Genomic DNA, 21,395 nt, shown 5'->3' with positions numbered 1-21,395 from the left:
CTATAGATATGAAGGTATTTACAGAAACCCTTAAGGCATTGTGCATTGACATGGGGAGCTTTATTCATGCTTCAGAGCCGGACTGCCAGAACATAAAGGGTGCAAAATCCTGCCCCGATACAGAAGTATCTTTACGTTAACTTGTATTATGACGTAGAGAGTAAAATTCTGTAACAATTTGCAATTGGTCTTTATTTTAATTATTTTACTTTTTGCTCAGCAACTCTCCAGTTTAGTCTTTCAGTAGTTATTTGGTCCCTAGGGTTCAATTACCTTAGCCAGGGCCAGAACTAGGGGTAGGCAGAAGAGGCAGCTGCCTAGGGCGCAATGATGGAGGGGCACCAGGCAGGAGCCTCTCCTGCCTACCCCTAGCGCTACTTTGTCATTGCCTCCGCCGCTTGTCATTAGCGGTGGAGGCAATGACTGAACTAACCGCCCCGCCCCCCCTGCACCGCCTCCTGTGCATTGGCGCGGAGGTGGGCGGAGTTTGCCGACCGGGTTGCCTAGGGTGCCCGGTCGGCTTGGCCCGCCCCTGACCTTAGCAACCAGGTTTGAAAGAGAGACTGATGTATTTATATGTGAGGACCTGAATAGACATGTAAGTAATACAAAGTAATAAAAACAATATCATTGTAGCCTCACAGAGCAATAGGTTTTTTTTCGCTGCTGGGGTCAGTGACCCCCATTTGAAAGCTGTAAAGAGTCAGAAGAAGGTGGCATGTCATTCAAACACTATAAAAACTAAATTATGAAGACAAATTGAAAATGTTTGCCAAGGGTAGGTGGCTGGTACAAGGCCACTGCTGGCCACTGCCTGCTGTCAAACAAATGTTGGGGTTGCTATGAGAAATCTTACATCTCGACTCTAGATTAATATCACATAAGGGGACTGATTATGTCTTTCCTGACATGTAAACCCCGCCACACACAAATTTAATCAGTGAACAACCTCTTTGAAATCTTTCAAAACCTACCACTTGTTCAAATGTTAACAGAAAGGTTGCAATATCCCCTTAATCCCTTAGCTTTCCTTCTCCTCCTGTAACCCACTCGGCCCCCTCCCTCAGGAATTTACTTTGGCTGTTGGCTATTGAGCATGCTCAGTTCTTCTCAGCTAAGATAACTAAACACGCCCTCCAGTGTAGCAGCCAATGAAGAGATGGCATTGCTAATTCCCATAGAAACTCAGCTCTAGCTGTCTGCTCCTTATTTTTCTCTTAACGTCCTCTCCTGAGCTCAGTTTAACCATTACAGGGCAAAATCAAAGCAGCACTTTTTATCAAAGGATCTTTTGCCTGTGTGAGCTTCCATTCTTGCTAAAATTTATGCTGAATAAGGGTCTTTGTGCATGTATGCTGTTTGGAGATTTAAATGTAACTGATGACTGATGTCAGAGGCAAAATGGCCACACAGGTAAATGTGATGATTCTGGCAAATGTAAGGGATATATGCAGGCCAATCAGGAGATTCCCTGGCCTCCAGGTATGCCAGTCGGACCCTGTATTCAGGTGTAGCTCAGAAGCCTCCTCTGTTTGACACTAATAATGATCTCTCTGTACAGCTGGCATTGTGGGGAATATCTCTATTTACAAATATCACAAACCCCCCTACAGTTTTAAGGTACATTATAGAATTTGCTGGAATGAATCCATGTACTGCTAATAAATAGGGGATTCTGCAAATACAGTGTATGGGTCTCCAACGTTCTGACACAGAAGAATGACAAATGACTGATGAGACAAGTGAGGCATCTGGTGAAAGGTAGATTAGTTACACATTGCATCACGCCACGCTGGCTGAATATTTGCGGGCTGAGAAGAACCTGCCGGCTTTATGTATTAACCTTAGTCCCACGCTGTGCCGGAATAACAATGAGCATTGCACGCGCCCATGTCGGATGATAAAGGCCTGCTCATTAGTCCCAATAATAGCAGAGTGTCTAATATATACAGTATACAGTAAACAGCTGCCCAGAAGGAAAGCTCCATTCATTCAATATGGCAGAGGTCATCCCAACTCATCCCAATTTTTTTTTTCCGCTTAAGCAACATTCCCTTATATATTCATTAAACATGTTCAGTGGTTTATAAGTTACCTGTAACTTCAACAGTCTCTGTATATCCCTCTCTGTTTTCTGGCTCCGGCTCCTGAAACAATGGGAGCAACTGCTGTTCAACATCTGATCATCCCTGTGTGCTGTTTCCAGTCTGCCTTGTGGATTAACTTTATTATTTATATAGAGCAGTGTTCCCCAACCAGTGGCTCAGGGGCAACATGTTTCTCCCCAAACCCTTGGGTGTTGCTCTCAGTGCCCACAAACCAGGGAGTTATTTTTGAATTCCTGACTTGGGGGCAAGTTTTGGTTGAATAAAAACAAGATTTCCTACCAAATAAAGCCCCTGTAAGCTGATAGGGTGCATAGAGGCTGCCTAATAGCCAATCACAGCCCTTATTTGGTTTCTCCATGAACTTTTATGGTGCTTGTGTTGCTCCCCAAGTCTTTTTATATTTGACTGTGGTTCACGAGTAAGAAAGGTTGGGGACCCCTGATATAGAGGTACACAGCATAAAGAATGTTTCCATCCAGGGTCGGACTGGGTGGAAAAAAACGGTGGGCCAGGGGAAGACCAGGTAATAGAGCCAGGGGAAGACCAGGTAATAGAGCCAGGTAATAGAGCCAGGGGAACACCAGGTAATAGAGCCAGGTAATAGAGCCGGGGGAAGACCAGGTAATAGAGGCAGGTAACAGAGCCAGGGGAAGACCAGGTAATAGAGCCAGGGGAAGACCAGGTAATAGAGCCAGGTAATAGAGCCAGGGGAAGACCAGGTAATAGAGCCAGGTAATAGAGCCAGGGGAAGACCAGGTAATAGAGCCAGGTAATAGAGCCAGGGGAAGACCAGGTAATAGAGCCAGGTAATAGAGCCAGGGGAAGACCAGGTAATAGAGCCAGGGGAACACCAGGTAATAGAGCCAGGGGAACACCAGGTAATAGAGCCAGGTAATAGAGCCAGGGGAAGACCAGGTAATAGAGCCAGGGGAACACCAGGTAATAGAGCCAGGTAATAGAGCCGGGGGAAGACCAGGTAATAGAGCCAGGTAATAGAGCCAGGGAAGACTAGGTAATAGAGCCAGGTAATAGAGCCAGGGAAGACTAGGTAATAGAGCCATGTCTCTGGGGAGACCAGGCTATTAATTAGGCCCCCCTGGGGGAAGGGCCCTGCTATCATAGTAGTATGGGGACCAATGATTACCAATAAGGGCAACCCTTCATCTCGTAGATCAATAGCCCAAATAGTGAGATGAAAAAAGAAGAAAAATGCAGCTATCACAAAGCAAGTACAGTTGGGATCCATTATCCAGAAACCTGTTCTCCAGAAAGCTCTGAATTACGGGAAGGCCATCTCCCACAGACTTCATTATGAGCAAATAATTCTATTTTTTTTCTCTGTAATATTAAAATAGCAGCTTGTACTTAATCCTAATCCTTGGCAAAACAATCCTATTTTGTTTACTTAATGTTTAAATGATTTTTTAGTACAAAGATCCAAATTACAGCAAGACCCCTTATCCAGAAAACCCCAGGTCCCGATCATTCTGGATAACAGGTCCCATACCTGTATTTATTACATTTATAGCCAACCCTCTCCCTGCAGATATATGTAACTGCGCTATTTAAAGTGCATCAATATGAAATCAGCTTAACATGTCCCCTACATTATTGATAAGGCTACGGCTAAACCTTGAGCCTGGATCTGCCTTTGGTGTGGGTTCTGTGCCTGCAGCAAAGGAGTGGATCTACCTGGATATTGCCTCCCGGTGCAACAGACACAGCTTGGCGGCTGCACTGAAAGAAAAATAGAGAGCGAAGGAAATAAGTGAAAAGAATTTGTTCTCTGTGATGTTTCCCTTGCAGAGAGCAAGCAGAGGAATGCAGGGCTTTGGGGGGCACACTGGGGTTCCTCCTCTTTGTGGCATGCAGCTGGATGAGGTTGAAAGCTGAATGCAGAGAAGTGAAGTTCAGCGCCAGTGCGTAATGAAGGCGAGAGAATAGCAGCTCCGGCATACATTGCCTTTAGCCACAGTCCTTTTGTAGTGCTAAAAGGGTAAGGAATCCAGATTTTAATGTCTGGAATGAGTGTGCAGCACACCCAGCAGCTAGTATTGCAGCAGTGAAACAACACGGTGTATATGGGAGAAATGAACCACTCACGTAAAGGGGTGTACAGAATGTCCTATTCCTAGCAACTTTGCAGTTGGTCTTCATTATTTATATTTTACCCCTAGTGGCCAAAACAGCATTGCTCTGTGAAGTTACCATTTTTTTGTTTTTGTTGCTTTTCATTACTTATCTTAACTTTTCTATTAAGGCCCTCTTCTATTCATATTCCAGTCTCTTATTCAAACCACTGCCTGGTTGCTAGGGTAAATAGAACCCTAGCAACCAGATAGCTGCTGAAATACTAAACTGGAACGGGAAAGCTGATGAAAAATGACAAAAAATAATAAATCAAGACAAATGCTATCCCACCCTCTCCCAACTCAGACCTAGACTAAATCAGCATGTCGGGTCCAGTGGGGTGAGTTTGGCCCAATACCCTACAGGACAGTTCAACGCTGAAGATATAGTTTATTTATTTATCTATTTATTTTTATGGTCTGTTTTGTTTGTTATGACCCCTGTCAGCCAGATAGCATTTTTAGCCAACCAGAATAAGATGGCTAATAATTAAAAGATTGCATACAAAATGTCTATGTAAAGGCGGACTTGCGCTTTAATATACACTGTAAGATGTCGCTGTTGCTATGAGCTGAGCTATGGACTACATTTTAGTTAGTAGCAGTGATAAAATTGGCAACCCATAGCAACCAATACGTTTTTGCTGGGACAACTATTCCCTATAAAGGGCGTCCACGTAGAGACTGGGGGTCAGATGCTGCCCTCTACAGGATCTTTATGACTGTAACTTTTCCAGATTTCTACAGTCTCCTTTAAAGGGGAACTCCACCCAGACACAACTTGAGCTTTTTGAAGTAAACATAATTGCAAGCAACTTTTCATGATTGTTAATGTAATAATCTGTTTTAAAACTGTTACCTAAGCCCCGTCCCCTGTTCCCTTGCTGATCTGGCTGACTACTTTGAGACTCAAGTAAAATATAACAGTAGTCGCCTGTCCTCAGCCTGCCTTCAGCCTGCATCCTCCCAATCCCACAATTCCCTGCACACGTGATGTCAATAAGGAAAGGAACATCACAGTGCAATGCATTGTGGATTATGTAGTTCCTGCATGCTGTCTGTAAGCTGTGGAGAAGTTGTTACAATTTGTAACATCAATGTTTTAGTCCCTCCTCCTCTGTAAGGATTACAAATGATACAGAAAGAGAGGAACTGTTTTGCAGCTGGATATCAGCATATAAAAATGGTATTTATTCATATGTTTTTGAAAGAACAGATTACAGTGATAGGTATATTAGGGGTTTCTGTGTTGTGTGGGGCTCTTTAACACATTTTGATTGGGAAGCCAAAGTTCCCCTTTACAGGCCCGGATTTGTGGGTAGGCCACAAAGGCCGGGCCTAGAGCGGGAGAAATCTGGGGGCGGCATGCCATCCAAAGAGCATATGAACTGGTGGTAGAGGTGCCAGAGATCAGTAGCAGCAGGCGGTAGATGTGTGTGAGCAGGGAGGCGGGGCGTGGAACTTGGGAGGGGGGATGTGAGCGGGATGGGGGGGTGTGAGCAAAGCAGGGGGGCCCTGCAAATGATCTAGGGGCACATACTATCTTTAAATCCGGTCCTACCCCATGCAAGGGCAATGCTAGGTGCCAGCACAGACTTCAAGTATTTTTTGGGAGTCATTCTGATTTTACACCCCCTGACCCATAGTATCAGGTTGTTTGTCCACTGTCAGTTAATAGCACCAATGCCATAGAAAAGCACAAATGGCTGGGCAGAGCAGGGGTGTGACTATTTGAAGGGGCTAGACAGAGCCAAGATACCCCCAGGTACAGCTCCACTGCAGGAGAGCGCGGCTACGCTGAAAAATTACTTCCAGAAAGTTCATCATATAAGACACATTTTCATTTTTCATTGTCCTCTCTCTTTAGTCAGGGTCCTGCTGCTCCAGTTGGTGGACCGGTGCTATTGCTATGGTTACACAGCGATTTAGAGCAGCACGATGTACTTTTCCATCCTGGTAAAGGGAAATGTGGGTAGAGGCCCTGGCAGAAGGCCTGGGTGGCACATCCACTCATTAGAATGTTGTCTGGAGAGGCTCCTGGGGCAAAAGGAGGGAAGAATGTTAGAAATGAGGGATGGAGGGTGCAAGGAGCAACATGACTAAAGGTCCCCATACACCTTAAGATCCGCTCACTTGGCGATGTCGCCAAGCGAGCGGATATTCTCCCGATATCCCCCACCTATGGGTGGGCGATATATCGGGAGAATCCAGGCTAATTGGGACCCTGGGGCCAAATGATCGAACTATTATGGCGGGTATAGGCAAAGTCGGTCCGGGGACCGTATCAACGAGCCGATGAGGTCCCCGATCTGACTAGATTTTTTTAACCTGCCCCATCGAGATCTGGCCGATTTCAGGCCAGATATCGGTTGGGCAGGCCCGTCGGTAGTGCCCATACACAGGCTGATTAGCTGCCAAATCTGTCTAAGGGATCTTAACCCAATGCAGGCGAGAGGAATACAAATCAAATAAATGGGGGGCTACTAATACCCACCATCCAGGGCTTTGTACAAATCCTTGAGATGATGAACGTCTAAAATCTAATCGGGTTATGTAAAAAAATAGGCACTACGTTTGCCCAGGTGCAGTAACCCATAGCGACCAATCGGCAAGTAGCATGTACTGGTCACCTATTTAAAAGCTAAATCTTATTAGTTGCTATGGGTCACTGCACCTGGGCAAACTTAGTGCCTTTTATTACACATGGGGGTAAGACTGCAAACTTAAACAGCCAAAAACACCAAAAAGTCCTAGTCCCACTTTGTTAGGGGTTTGCTTTGCTCCACCATATTTTTTCTTGTTGTTTAAAAAAGTCTCAGCCAGTCAGTTGCATTCACTGGGACCTTAGATCCTGCATGATAATAACCTGCCCCCATACTACCCCTTCTAGTTAAGTAAACATTTATTTTATTTATTTATTTACTACTATCGCTTTAATAGTGATAGCAGGGTAATTCCCCATCAAGCTGCTGTGGCAGAACCAATATAAGTACTGGTGTTTGTACTAACAATCACTTACCTATTAGATCTGCGCATTGGGTCATTTCACCCCTACAGGCCATTTTGTTGACAGTCTGGTGTGACGATTGGAAGTAGCACTCCAGCCCATTCTCTGATCCCGGCTCTGTGTCTGGAAGGAAGGAATTTATATTGTTAAATGCCTGTGTGTGTCACAAATTTGTTGTCAGCTTAGTAAATTGTCCATGTCACTTTGTGGCTGTGTGTGCTACCTGTATGATAAATGATCCCGTGCTGCACTGTGTATGGTGCATATAGCATGGCAAGTGCCATTAAGGGCAGTGTTACCCTTCTTTTTGTTCTGGCATCACTCGCTCAATGTCACCATGTGCAAAATAATATTTTTCTGTGATTTATTAAGTGCCAAAGATATGTTTCTAGGGTGAAGATGGTGACAGTGAAAAATTACCTTTCTACAGAACTTTGTAATTTTGCCCAGATCTTTGAAATCTTAGTAAATGTTGCTGACTTGCTGGGGCAATTTGAAATACTGTTTTTCTCACAGAGTATAATGGCTTATGCCACCAGTAAAAAAGCCAGTAGCCAGTGTTATACTGTCTGTTACCTCTACAGTAGCCAGTGTTATACTCAGTCTGTTCCCTGTACAGTAGCCAGTGTTATACTCAGTCTGTTCCCTGTACAGTAGCCAGTGTTATACTCAGTCTGTTACCTGTACAGTAGCCAGTGTTATACTCAGTCTGTTACCTGTACAGTAGCCAGTGTTATACTCAGTCTGTTACCTGTACAGTAGCCAGTGTTATACTCAGTCTGTTACCTGTACAGTAGCCAGTGTTATACTCAGTCTGTTACCTGTACAGTGTTATACTCAGTCTGTTACTTGTACAGTAGCCAGTGTTATACTCATTCTGTTACCTGTACAGTAGCCAGTGTTATACTCAGTCTGTTACCTGTACAGTAGCCAGTGTTATACTCAGTCTGTTCCCTGTACAGTAGCCAGTGTTATACTCAGTCTGTTCCCTGTACAGTAGCCAGTGTTATACTCATTCTGTTCCCTGTACAGTAGCCAGTGTTATACTCAGTCTGTTCCCTGTACAGTAGCCAGTGTTATACTCAGTCTGTTACCTGTACAGTAGCCAGTGTTATACTCAGTCTGTTACCTGTACAGTAGCCTGTGTTATACTCAGTCTGTTACCTGTACAGTAGCCAGTGTTATACTCAGTCTGTTACCTGTACAGTAGCCAGTGTTATACTGTCTGTTACCTGTACAGTGTTATACTCAGTCTGTTACCTGTACAGTAGCCAGTGTTATACTGTCTGTTACCTGTACAGTGTTATACTCAGTCTGTTACCTGTACAGTAGCCAGTGTTATACTCAGTCTGTTCCCTGTACAGTAGCCAGTGTTATACTCAGTCTGTTACCTGTACAGTAGCCAGTGTTATACTCAGTCTGTTACCTGTACAGTAGCCAGTGTTATACTCAGTCTGTTCCCTGTACAGTAGCCAGTGTTATACTCAGTCTGTTACCTGTACAGTAGCCAGTGTTATACTCAGTCTGTTCCCTGTACAGTAGCCAGTGTTATACTCAGTCTGTTCCCTGTACAGTAGCCAGTGTTATACTCAGTCTGTTACCTGTACAGTAGCCAGTGTTATACTCAGTCTGTTACCTGTACAGTGTTATACTCAGTCTGTTACCTGTACAGTAGCCAGTGTTATACTCAGTCTGTTCCCTGTACAGTAGCCAGTGTTATACTCAGTCTGTTCCCTGTACAGTAGCCAGTGTTATACTCAGTCTGTTACCTGTACAGTAGCCTGTGTTATACTCAGTCTGTTACCTGTACAGTAGCCAGTGTTATACTCAGTCTGTTCCCTGTACAGTAGCCAGTGTTATACTCAGTTTGTTCCCTGTACAGTAGCCAGTGTTATACTCAGTCTGTTCCCTGTACAGTAGCCTGTGTTATACTCAGTCTGTTACCTGTACAGTAGCCAGTGTTATACTCAGTCTGTTCCCTGTACAGTAGCCAGTGTTATACTCAGTTTGTTCCCTGTACAGTAGCCAGTGTTATACTCAGTCTGTTCCCTGTACAGTAGCCTGTGTTATACTCAGTCTGTTACCTGTACAGTAGCCAGTGTTATACTCAGTCTGTTACCTGTACAGTAGCCAGTGTTATACTCAGTCTGTTACCTGTACAGTAGCCAGTGTTATACTCAGTCTGTTACCTGTACAGTAGCCAGTGTTATACTCAGTCTGTTACCTGTACAGTAGCCTGTGTTATACTCAGTCTGTTCCCTGTACAGTAGCCAGTGTCATACTCAGTCTGTTACCTGTACAGTAGCCAGTGTTATACTCAGTCTGTTACCTGTACAGTAGCCTGTGTTATACTCAGTCTGTTACCTGTACAGTAGCCAGTGTTATACTCAGTCTGTTACCTGTACAGTAGCCAGTGTTATACTCAGTCTGTTACCTGTACAGTAGCCTGTGTTATACTCAGTCTGTTACCTGTACAGTAGCCAGTGTTATACTCAGTCTGTTCCCTGTACAGTAGCCAGTGTTATACTCAGTCTGTTACCTGTACAGTAGCCAGTGTTATACTCAGTCTGTTACCTGTACAGTAGCCTGTGTTATACTCAGTCTGTTACCTGTACAGTAGCCAGTGTTATACTCAGTCTGTTCCCTGTACAGTAGCCAGTGTTATACTCAGTCTGTTCCCTGTACAGTAGCCAGTGTTATACTCAGTCTGTTACCTGTACAGTAGCCTGTGTTATACTCAGTCTGTTACCTGTACAGTAGCCAGTGTTATACTCAGTCTGTTACCTGTACAGTAGCCAGTGTTATACTCAGTCTGTTACCTGTACAGTAGCCAGTGTTATACTCAGTCTGTTCCCTGTACAGTAGCCAGTGTTATACTCAGTCTGTTCCCTGTACAGTAGCCAGTGTTATACTCAGTCTGTTCCCTGTACAGTAGCCAGTGTTATACTCAGTCTGTTACCTGTACAGTAGCCAGTGTTATACTCAGTCTGTTACCTGTACAGTAGCCAGTGTTATACTCAGTCTGTTCCCTGTACAGTAGCCAGTGTTATACTCAGTCTGTTACCTGTACAGTAGCCAGTGTTATACTCAGTCTGTTACCTGTACAGTAGCCAGTGTTATACTCAGTCTGTTCCCTGTACAGTAGCCAGTGTTATACTCAGTCTGTTCCCTGTACAGTAGCCAGTGTCATACTCAGTCTGTTACCTGTACAGTAGCCTGTGTTATACTCAGTCTGTTACCTGTACAGTAGCCAGTGTTATACTCAGTTTGTTCCCTGTACAGTAGCCAGTGTTATACTCAGTTTGTTCCCTGTACAGTAGCCAGTGTTATACTCAGTCTGTTCCCTGTACAGTAGCCTGTGTTATACTCAGTCTGTTCCCTGTACAGTAGCCAGTGTTATACTCAGTCTGTTCCCTGTACAGTAGCCAGTGTTATACTCAGTCTGTTACCTGTACAGTAGCCTGTGTTATACTCAGTCTGTTACCTGTACAGTAGCCAGTGTTATACTCAGTCTGTTCCCTGTACAGTAGCCAGTGTTATACTCAGTCTGTTACCTGTACAGTAGCCAGTGTTATACTCAGTCTGTTCCCTGTACAGTAGCCAGTGTTATACTCAGTCTGTTCCCTGTACAGTAGCCTGTGTTATACTCAGTCTGTTACCTGTACAGTAGCCAGTGTTATACTCAGTCTGTTCCCTGTACAGTAGCCAGTGTTATACTCAGTCTGTTCCCTGTACAGTAGCCAGTGTTATACTCAGTCTGTTACCTGTACAGTAGCCAGTGTTATACTCAGTCTGTGCCCTGTACAGTAGCCAGTGTTATACTCAGTCTGTTACCTGTACAGTAGCCAGTGTTATACTCAGTCTGTTCCCTGTACAGTAGCCAGTGTTATACTCAGTCTGTTCCCTGTACAGTAGCCAGTGTTATACTCAGTCTGTTCCCTGTACAGTAGCCTGTGTTATACTCAGTCTGTTACCTGTACAGTAGCCAGTGTTATACTCAGTCTGTTCCCTGTACAGTAGCCAGTGTTATACTCAGTCTGTTCCCTGTACAGTAGCCAGTGTTATACTCAGTCTGTTACCTGTACAGTAGCCAGTGTTATACTCAGTCTGTTCCCTGTACAGTAGCCAGTGTTATACTCAGTCTGTTCCCTGTACAGTAGCCAGTGTTATACTCAGTCTGTTACCTGTACAGTAGCCTGTGTTATACTCAGTCTGTTACCTGTACAGTAGCCTGTGTTATACTCAGTCTGTTACCTGTACAGTAGCCAGTGTTATACTCAGTCTGTTCCCTGTACAGTAGCCAGTGTTATACTCAGTCTGTTACCTGTACAGTAGCCTGTGTTATACTCAGTCTGTTACCTGTACAGTAGCCAGTGTTATACTCAGTCTGTTACCTGTACAGTAGCCAGTGTTATACTCAGTCTGTTACCTGTACAGTAGCCTGTGTTATACTCAGTCTGTTACCTGTACAGTAGCCAGTGTTATACTCAGTCTGTTCCCTGTACAGTAGCCAGTGTCATACTCAGTCTGTTACCTGTACAGTAGCCAGTGTTATACTCAGTCTGTTACCTGTACAGTAGCCAGTGTTATACTCAGTCTGTTCCCTGTACAGTAGCCAGTGTTATACTCAGTCTGTTACCTGTACAGTAGCCTGTGTTATACTCAGTCTGTTACCTGTACAGTAGCCAGTGTTATACTCAGTCTGTTCCCTGTACAGTAGCCAGTGTTATACTCAGTCTGTTACCTGTACAGTAGCCAGTGTTATACTCAGTCTGTTCCCTGTACAGTAGCCAGTGTTATACTCAGTCTGTTCCCTGTACAGTAGCCAGTGTTATACTCAGTCTGTTCCCTGTACAGTAGCCAGTGTTATACTCAGTCTGTTCCCTGTACAGTAGCCAGTGTTATACTCAGTCTGTTCCCTGTACAGTAGCCAGTGTTATACTCAGTCTGTTCCCTGTACAGTAGCCAGTGTTATACTCAGTCTGTTACCTGTACAGTAGCCAGTGTTATACTCAGTCTGTTCCCTGTACAGTAGCCAGTGTTATACTCAGTCTGTTACCTGTACAGTAGCCAGTGTTATACTCAGTCTGTTCCCTGTACAGTAGCCAGTGTTATACTCAGTCTGTTACCTGTACAGTAGCCAGTGTTATACTCAGTTGTTCCCTGTACAGTAGCCAGTGTTATACTCAGTCTGTTACCTGTACAGTAGCCAGTGTTATACTCAGTCTGTTCCCTGTACAGTAGCCAGTGTTATACTCAGTCTGTTCCCTGTACAGTAGCCAGTGTTATACTCAGTCTGTTCCCTGTACAGTAGCCAGTGTTATACTCAGTCTGTTACCTGTACAGTAGCCAGTGTTATACTCAGTCTGTTCCCTGTACAGTAGCCAGTGTTATACTCAGTCTGTTCCCTGTACAGTAGCCAGTGTTATACTCAGTCTGTTCCTGTACAGTAGCCAGTGTTATACTCAGTCTGTTCCCTGTACAGTAGCCAGTGTTATACTCAGTCTGTTCCCTGTACAGTAGCCAGTGTTATACTCAGTCTGTTCCCTGTACAGTAGCCAGTGTTATACTCAGTCTGTTCCCTGTACAGTAGCCAGTGTTATACTCAGTCTGTTCCCTGTACAGTAGCCAGTGTTATACTCAGTCTGTTACCTGTACAGTAGCCAGTGTTATACTCAGTCTGTTACCTGTACAGTAGCCAGTGTTATACTCAGTCTGTTCCCTGTACAGTAGCCAGTGTTATACTCAGTCTGTTACCTGTACAGTAGCCAGTGTTATACTCAGTCTGTTCCCTGTACAGTAGCCAGTGTTATACTCAGTCTGTTCCCTGTACAGTAGCCTGTGTTATACTCAGTCTGTTACCTGTACAGTAGCCAGTGTTATACTCAGTCTGTTCCCTGTACAGTAGCCAGTGTTATACTCAGTCTGTTCCCTGTACAGTAGCCAGTGTTATACTCAGTCTGTTCCCTGTACAGTAGCCAGTGTTATACTCAGTCTGTTACCTGTACAGTAGCCAGTGTTATACTCAGTCTGTGCCCTGTACAGTAGCCAGTGTTATACTCAGTCTGTTACCTGTACAGTAGCCAGTGTTATACTCAGTCTGTTCCCTGTACAGTAGCCAGTGTTATACTCAGTCTGTTACCTGTACAGTAGCCAGTGTTATACTCAGTCTGTTCCCTGTACAGTAGCCAGTGTTATACTCAGTCTGTTCCCTGTACAGTAGCCAGTGTTATACTCAGTCTGTTACCTGTACAGTAGCCTGTGTTATACTCAGTCTGTTCCCTGTACAGTAGCCAGTGTTATACTCAGTCTGTTCCCTGTACAGTAGCCAGTGTTATACTCAGTCTGTTACCTGTACAGTAGCCTGTGTTATACTCAGTCTGTTACCTGTACAGTAGCCTGTGTTATACTCAGTCTGTTACCTGTACAGTAGCCAGTGTTATACTCAGTCTGTTCCCTGTACAGTAGCCAGTGTTATACTCAGTCTGTTACCTGTACAGTAGCCTGTGTTATACTCAGTCTGTTACCTGTACAGTAGCCAGTGTTATACTCAGTCTGTTACCTGTACAGTAGCCAGTGTTATACTCAGTCTGTTACCTGTACAGTAGCCTGTGTTATACTCAGTCTGTTACCTGTACAGTAGCCAGTGTTATACTCAGTCTGTTCCCTGTACAGTAGCCAGTGTCATACTCAGTCTGTTACCTGTACAGTAGCCAGTGTTATACTCAGTCTGTTACCTGTACAGTAGCCAGTGTTATACTCAGTCTGTTCCCTGTACAGTAGCCAGTGTTATACTCAGTCTGTTACCTGTACAGTAGCCTGTGTTATACTCAGTCTGTTACCTGTACAGTAGCCAGTGTTATACTCAGTCTGTTCCCTGTACAGTAGCCAGTGTTATACTCAGTCTGTTCCCTGTACAGTAGCCAGTGTTATACTCAGTCTGTTCCCTGTACAGTAGCCAGTGTTATACTCAGTCTGTTACCTGTACAGTAGCCAGTGTTATACTCAGTCTGTTCCCTGTACAGTAGCCAGTGTCATACTCAGTCTGTTACCTGTACAGTAGCCAGTGTTATACTCAGTCTGTTCCCTGTACAGTAGCCAGTGTTATACTCAGTCTGTTACCTGTACAGTAGCCATTGTTATACTCAGTCTGTTACCTGTACAGTAGCCAGTGTTATACTCAGTCTGTTCCCTGTACAGTAGCCAGTGTTATACTCAGTCTGTTACCTGTACAGTAGCCAGTGTTATACTCAGTCTGTTACCTGTACAGTAGCCAGTGTTATACTCAGTCTGTTCCCTGTACAGTAGCCAGTGTTATACTCAGTCTGTTCCCTGTACAGTAGCCAGTGTCATACTCAGTCTGTTACCTGTACAGTAGCCAGTGTTATACTCAGTCTGTTCCCTGTACAGTAGCCAGTGTTATACTCAGTCTGTTCCCTGTACAGTAGCCTGTGTTATACTCAGTCTGTTACCTGTACAGTAGCCAGTGTCATACTCAGTCTGTTACCTGTACAGTAGCCAGTGTTATACTCAGTCTGTTCCCTGTACAGTAGCCAGTGTTATACTCAGTCTGTTCCCTGTACAGTAGCCTGTGTTATACTCAGTCTGTTCCCTGTACAGTAGCCAGTGTTATACTCAGTCTGTTCCCTGTACAGTAGCCTGTGTTATACTCAGTCTGTTACCTGTACAGTAGCCAGTGTTATACTCAGTCTGTTCCCTGTACAGTAGCCAGTGTTATACTCAGTCTGTTACCTGTACAGTAGCCAGTGTTATACTCAGTCTGTTACCTGTACAGTAGCCAGTGTTATACTCAGTCTGTTACCTGTACAGTAGCCAGTGTTATACTCAGTCTGTTACCTGTACAGTAGCCTGTGTTATACTCAGTCTGTTACCTGTACAGTAGCCAGTGTTATACTCAGTCTGTTCCCTGTACAGTAGCCAGTGTTATACTCAGTCTGTTACCTGTACAGTAGCCAGTGTTATACTCAGTCTGTTACCTGTACAGTAGCCAGTGTTATACTCAGTCTGTTCCCTGTACAGTAGCCAGTGTTATACTCAGTCTGTTACCTGTACAGTAGCCAGTGTTATACTCAGTCTGTTACCTGTACAGTAGCCAGTGTTATACTCAGTCTGTTACCTGTACAGTAGCCTGTGTTATACTCAGTCTGTTACCTGTACAGTAGCCAGTGTTATACTCAGTCTGTTCCCTGTACAGTAGCCAGTGTTATACTCAGTCTGTTACCTGTACAGTAGCCAGTGTTATACTCAGTCTGTTACCTGTACAGTAGCCTGTGTTATACTTAGTCTGTTACCTGTACAGTAGCCAGTGTTATACTCAGTCTGTTCCCTGTACAGTAGCCAGTGTTATACTCAGTCTGTTACCTGTACAGTAGCCAGTGTTATACTCAGTCTGTTACCTGTACAGTAGCCAGTGTTATACTCAGTCTGTTCCCTGTACAGTAGCCAGTGTTATACTCAGTCTGTTCCCTGTACAGTAGCCAGTGTCATACTCAGTCTGTTACCTGTACAGTAGCCAGTGTTATACTCAGTCTGTTCCCTGTACAGTAGCCAGTGTTATACTCAGTCTGTTCCCTGTACAGTAGCCAGTGTCATACTCAGTCTGTTACCTGTACAGTAGCCAGTGTCATACTCAGTCTGTTACCTGTACAGTAGCCAGTGTTATACTCAGTCTGTTCCCTGTACAGTAGCCAGTGTTATACTCAGTCTGTTCCCTGTACAGTAGCCAGTGTTATACTCAGTCTGTTACCTGTACAGTAGCCAGTGTTATACTCAGTCTGTTACCTGTACAGTAGCCTGTGTTATACTCAGTCTGTTACCTGTACAGTAGCCAGTGTTATACTCAGTCTGTTCCCTGTACAGTAGCCAGTGTTATACTCAGTCTGTTACCTGTACAGTAGCCAGTGTTATACTCAGTCTGTTCCCTGTACAGTAGCCAGTGTTATACTCAGTCTGTTACCTGTACAGTAGCCAGTGTTATACTCAGTCTGTTACCTGTACAGTAGCCAGTGTTACCTGTCAGGTTATTAAAGCGTTGCTATGGAGTGTGGCATCCATAGCTACAGTTCGCCATTGTGAAACTATGTTACCTATGAAGTGGCCGTTGTTACAGTGTGTGCCAGTGCAGCACTCATGGTGGGAGACATAGGTCACAGGGTTCTGGCCGTTGCTAAACGCAGCCATTCCTGGGCAGACGGAGCTATTGCTGCAGCTCTTTATCATGACTTTATAGGATTCTGTGGAAAGCAATAAAATAGGATCATAAGAAAGAGTCACAAGGGTGCTGCCGCACAAGCATTTACTGCAAAGCAGCTACACTGTCTTTTCCTAATGGCATCTATGTAAACCCAGAAAACTATAATACAAAATGACCAATTTATGATGCCAAAATAGCATATTAAAGCACACAGCTTAGAGGGTTAAATAGCCTAACTAACTAACTAACTACCCCCAATTTCACTGGCCGGTACTTACCTTTTTCCACAGCCGTAGCTATTGAGACTTGGATGCAACTAGACTGGGATGTTTTACATCGCAGGCCTGGAAGGCCACCCCCACCGCATTCCGTGGGAGGTCCATTACATGCCAGGCATTCAGTACCCCACTTCTGTGCATCGGGCCCCAAATCTGCGGCAGAAAATGAGTTTATAGTGAGGGGCAAATTAAGCAATTAAAAGGGTCAGTCCACTTGGGATAAGTCATTGGTGCATTATCATTAGTCCCATAATGACTAGTTGTCAGGGTTCAGTTATTTAGTTTTTTGTTCAGCAGTTTTACAGTTTAGAATTCCAGCAGCTATCCAGTTGCCAGGGTCTTGTTTACCTTAGCAACCAGGCAGTGGTTTGAATTAGAGACTGGAATATGAATAGGATGGGAACTAAATAGAAAGGTAAGAAATAAAAACTAACAACAATAATAAAATTGTAAGATCACAGAGCAACAGGTTATTGGTTGTGGGGGTCAGTGACCTGTTTGAAAGCTGGAAAAATGTGGAAGAACAAGGCAAATAATTAAGGGAAATCTATACCCTCAGAATTAATACTTGACCAACAGTTTATATCATATTAAGTGGCCTTTTAAAGAGTCGTATCAAACTGCAATATATATCAGTAAATATTGTGCTTTTACATCTTTTCTGTTTAACCACCATTTCGGGTATAGTTCTCCTTTAAAGAACTATAAATCAAGAATAAATAATACCCTATGCAAAGTTGCTAGGGTAAAGCTCTTTAACGCTGCTCTAGTTCTGGCATCTGTGAGAATGTGCCCAGATTGTTCCTATCCTTCGGGCCTAATCATAAGCACAAAGCTGACCTGGTTCCAGTTCCTTGTTGCACAGATCTGTTTCACAGCAAAGTTTGATGTGTTGGCTCTCGAGGTCCTTCATGTTGGCCGTGGCAGTTTTGTTGCAGGCACCCTCCTCATCGTCAGTGCAGCCCTTCACTAGAACCTTCAGGTACAGCTGGCCTGAAGCAACAGAGGCAAATGTTACCCTTTTCACACAGCCTGAATACAGTGTTATATTAAATACTGAGAATCAAATTAATAAAGGGCGATATGTAGGTAGTGTGAGATATACAGAGGGTTGGCACCTGTCCGGTTTTGACCCAGACAGTCCGGTTTTCTGAAGGGCTGTCCGGGTCAAAACCTCCTGCCCAGCTTCCCCAATTTAGAAAACAAGGCAGGACTCTCAGATTCATCAGCCGTAGCCCCTCCCCGCGATATCATAGCCCCACCCAAGTGATGTTACTGCCCCGCCAAGTAATGTCATGTCCCACCCCACTGCCCAGGGTTAGCCATGGCAAAAGGTGGCAACCCTATATATACAGAACCAAGCAGTGGTGTTGTTTCCTTGCCTTGTTAAGCTTTCTTATCTGTGTTACTCAGATATTAGACACAGTAAATTTCTTCTGCTAAGGACTCAAATTCCTGCGCTGATGAACTGTTAATATTATGTAGAAAATGCTATTCTGAAACAATTTGCAATCGTTTTACATTTTTTTATTATTTGCGTTTTTTTTATTATTTTCCTTTTTGTTCAGCAGCTCTTCAGGTTAAAATTTTAGCAGCTATGTGGTTGCTAGAGTCCAATTTAACCTAACAACCAGGCAGTGGTTTGAAAGAGTGACAGGAATATCAATAGAGCAGGGCTTAAATAGAAAAATAAGTAATAAAAAATAACAATAACAATAAAACTATAGCCTCACAGAGCCGGGTCAGTTTGAAAGCTGGGGAAGGAAGGCAAATAATTCAAAAATTATAAAAAATGAAGACCAATTGAAAAGTTGCTAAGAATAGACCATTCTATAACATATTAAAAGTTAACCTGAAGTCACTTCACATAACTTTTAGTGAAAGTAATATTTTAGCTCAACATTTGGGCAGAAAAACACATCCCCATGGTAAATGTCCCCATTTCCAGCATTGAGTAGTGTGAGTGGTTATGAGGACTCACCGCTGTATGTGATGAGAGAGGAGCTGCAGTAGCGCTGGCTGTTCTTGCATTCTGTGAGCTTCTGCTGGCCCAGAGCGTGATCGGCAGCCCCATTGTAATGGTAGCAGGTTAGGGAGAAAACTGTAAAGAAACAGATTAGGGTCAGGGCGCTGGAAGGGAACAATTTTAAAGGAAAAGTACACCCCCAGAATGAATACTTAACCAACAGATTGTTTATATCATATTAAGTGGCCTATTAATTGTACCAAACTGGAATATATATATATATATATATCAGTAAATATTGCCCTGTTACATCCTTTCCCTTGAGCTGCCATTTAGTGATGGGCTGTGTGCTCCCTCAGAGATCAGCTGACAGGAGGTGATGTCTGACAATCACTGCCAAAACAAAGGTGACCCTTTATGTGGGTGGGATTTAATATGGAACTGGCAGTCATCTAGGCAAAGTCATTGGGTTTAATAACTGCTAAGAACAGTTCCGTTAAGGTCAAGTAAATGATTACACAGCTTTATTAGCCAAGGAATACCAATGATCTTCTTGATCCCTTTTATCCTCTATTTCCTGGATCTTCACTACCTCTATGGAACCCAGTCTGTGTCAAAAAGTTCTGTTCAGTTATAGAAATGTTTACATACACTATAGCTTTGGTTATTACGAGCTGGTCACCCCAACACCCCATGGCCGTGCCTTGGTACCTACCTACAGACAGGAGGGCACCGGCGATGCTGCACAGGAGAGGAAGCTTCATGACGGCGTGTGTTCTGGCGGTGTCTCTTTGGAATGGGCTGCGGCAGGTTCTACTCCCAAACTAACTGCCATGTAGCTTTATAAACAGGTCCTGCTACTCTGTGCATGGGAGGATGAGGGAGGGGTGAAAGCAGGGAAACTGGGCGATGGTGGGGATATTGATACCAACATGTCTGGGCCTGACAGGTGATCCTGCTCCTTACTGAAGCAACCGACATGGCGCAATAAGTCTTGGACAAACTTGGTCAGCTAAAGGGAAAGCTATACCCCCAGAATAGATACTTATCCAACAGATTATATCATATTAAGTGGCCTATTAAAGAATCTTACCAAATTGGGATATATATCAGTAAATATTGCCCTTTTATATCTATTACCTTGAGCCGCCATTTAGTGATGGGCTGTGTGCTCCCTCAGAGATCAGCTGACAGAAAATAATGCAGCTCTAACTGTAACAGGAAGTAGTGTGGAAACGTATGTATTAATATTTAGTCCATTTATTGCTGATGGGGCCTAACATGTATGTTTGCCTTGGCTTGTTTGTGTGCACTATAAATCATAGGATCCCAGGAGACGGCCCTTAGTACTTAAAATGACAATTTTCTATTTAGGATTACCCATTGGCACATAATACATGTATCAGACCCCTTATCCGTAAACCCGTTATCCAGAAAGTTCCGAATTATGGAAAAGCCATCTCCCATAGACTCAAATAATTAATCAAATAATTCACATTTTTAAAAATGTGAATTACCCATGGGTTTCCTTTTTCTCTGTAATAATAAAACAGTACCTGTACTTGATCCCAACTAAGATATAATTACCCCTTATTGGGGGCAGAACAGCCCTATTGGGTTTATTTCATGGTTAAATGATTCCCTTTTCTCTGTAATAATAAAACAGTACCTGTACTTGATCCCAACTAAGATATAATTACCCCTTATTGGGGGCAGAACAGCCCTATTGGGTTTATTTAATGGTTAAATGATTCCCTTTTCTCTGTAATAATAAAACAGTATCTGTACTTGATCCCAACTAAGATATAATTACCCCTTATTGGGGGCAGAACAGCCCTATTGGGTTTATTTAATGGTTAAATGATTCCCTTTTCTCTGTAATAATAAAACAGTACCTGTACTTGATCCCAACTAAGATATAATTACCCCTTATTGGGGGCAGAACGGCCCTATTGGGTTTATTTCATGGTTAAATGATTCCCTTTTCTCTGTAATAATAAAACAGTACCTGTACTTGATCCCAACTAAGATATAATTACCCCTTATTGGGGGCAGAACAGCCCTATTGGGTTTATTTAATGGTTAAATGATTCCCTTTTCTCTGTAATAATAAAAAAGTACCTGTACTTGATCCCAACTAAGATATAATTACCCCTTATTGGGGGCAGAACAGCCCTATTGGGTTTATTTAATGGTTAAATGATTCCCTTTTCTCTGTAATAATAAAACAGTACCTGTACTTGATCCCAACTAAGATATAATTAATCCTTATTGGAGCCAAAACAATCCTATTGGGTTAAATTACTGTTTGATTAATTTTTTTTAGCAGATTTAAAGTAGGAGATCCGAATTACAGAAAGACCCCTTATCTGGAAAACCCCAGGTCCCAAACATTCCGGGTAACGGGTCCAATACCTGTCCTAAAAAAGGATTTTTTTTTATATATGAGATGGTTTATTTAGATGGAGCAGGGTTTTATGTATTAACTATTTTATGTAATATGTTCTACATTGACTGGTGGTATAGTTTTCCTTTAAACTAGAAGGGGCGCAATCAGCAACATTTAGGGGCACATTTACTAATCCACGAATCCGAATGGGAAAAATTCGGATTGGAAACGAACATTTTGCGACTTTTTCATATACATTTTCGTCGCCGTCACGACTTTTTCGCGAATTGCCGCGACTTTTTCG

The 21,395-nt window shown here is 43.4% G+C and overlaps 1 protein-coding gene across 1 annotated transcript; it reads right to left on the bottom strand.

The window, feature by feature from the left end:
* Positions 1 to 5,531: 5,531 nt before the first annotated feature.
* On the bottom strand, positions 5,532 to 19,773 carry LOC101731336 (urokinase plasminogen activator surface receptor-like). The gene is made up of 7 exons (XM_004916386.4): positions 19,418 to 19,773; positions 18,718 to 18,837; positions 17,577 to 17,729; positions 16,737 to 16,889; positions 16,352 to 16,498; positions 7,257 to 7,367; positions 5,532 to 6,274 (listed from the first exon to the last, which is right to left on the bottom strand). The coding sequence occupies exons 1-7, from the start codon at positions 19,464 to 19,466 to the stop codon at positions 6,105 to 6,107; spliced, it is 903 nt and encodes a 300-aa protein (XP_004916443.1). The 5' UTR covers positions 19,467 to 19,773; the 3' UTR covers positions 5,532 to 6,104.
* Between the last annotated feature and the right edge of the window lie 1,622 nt (positions 19,774 to 21,395).

This window comes from Xenopus tropicalis, chromosome 7, assembly GCF_000004195.4.
Source record: "Xenopus tropicalis strain Nigerian chromosome 7, UCB_Xtro_10.0, whole genome shotgun sequence".
Lineage (NCBI taxonomy): Eukaryota > Metazoa > Chordata > Amphibia > Anura > Pipidae > Xenopus > Xenopus tropicalis.
This window is presented reverse-complemented; position numbering and strand designations above follow the sequence as displayed.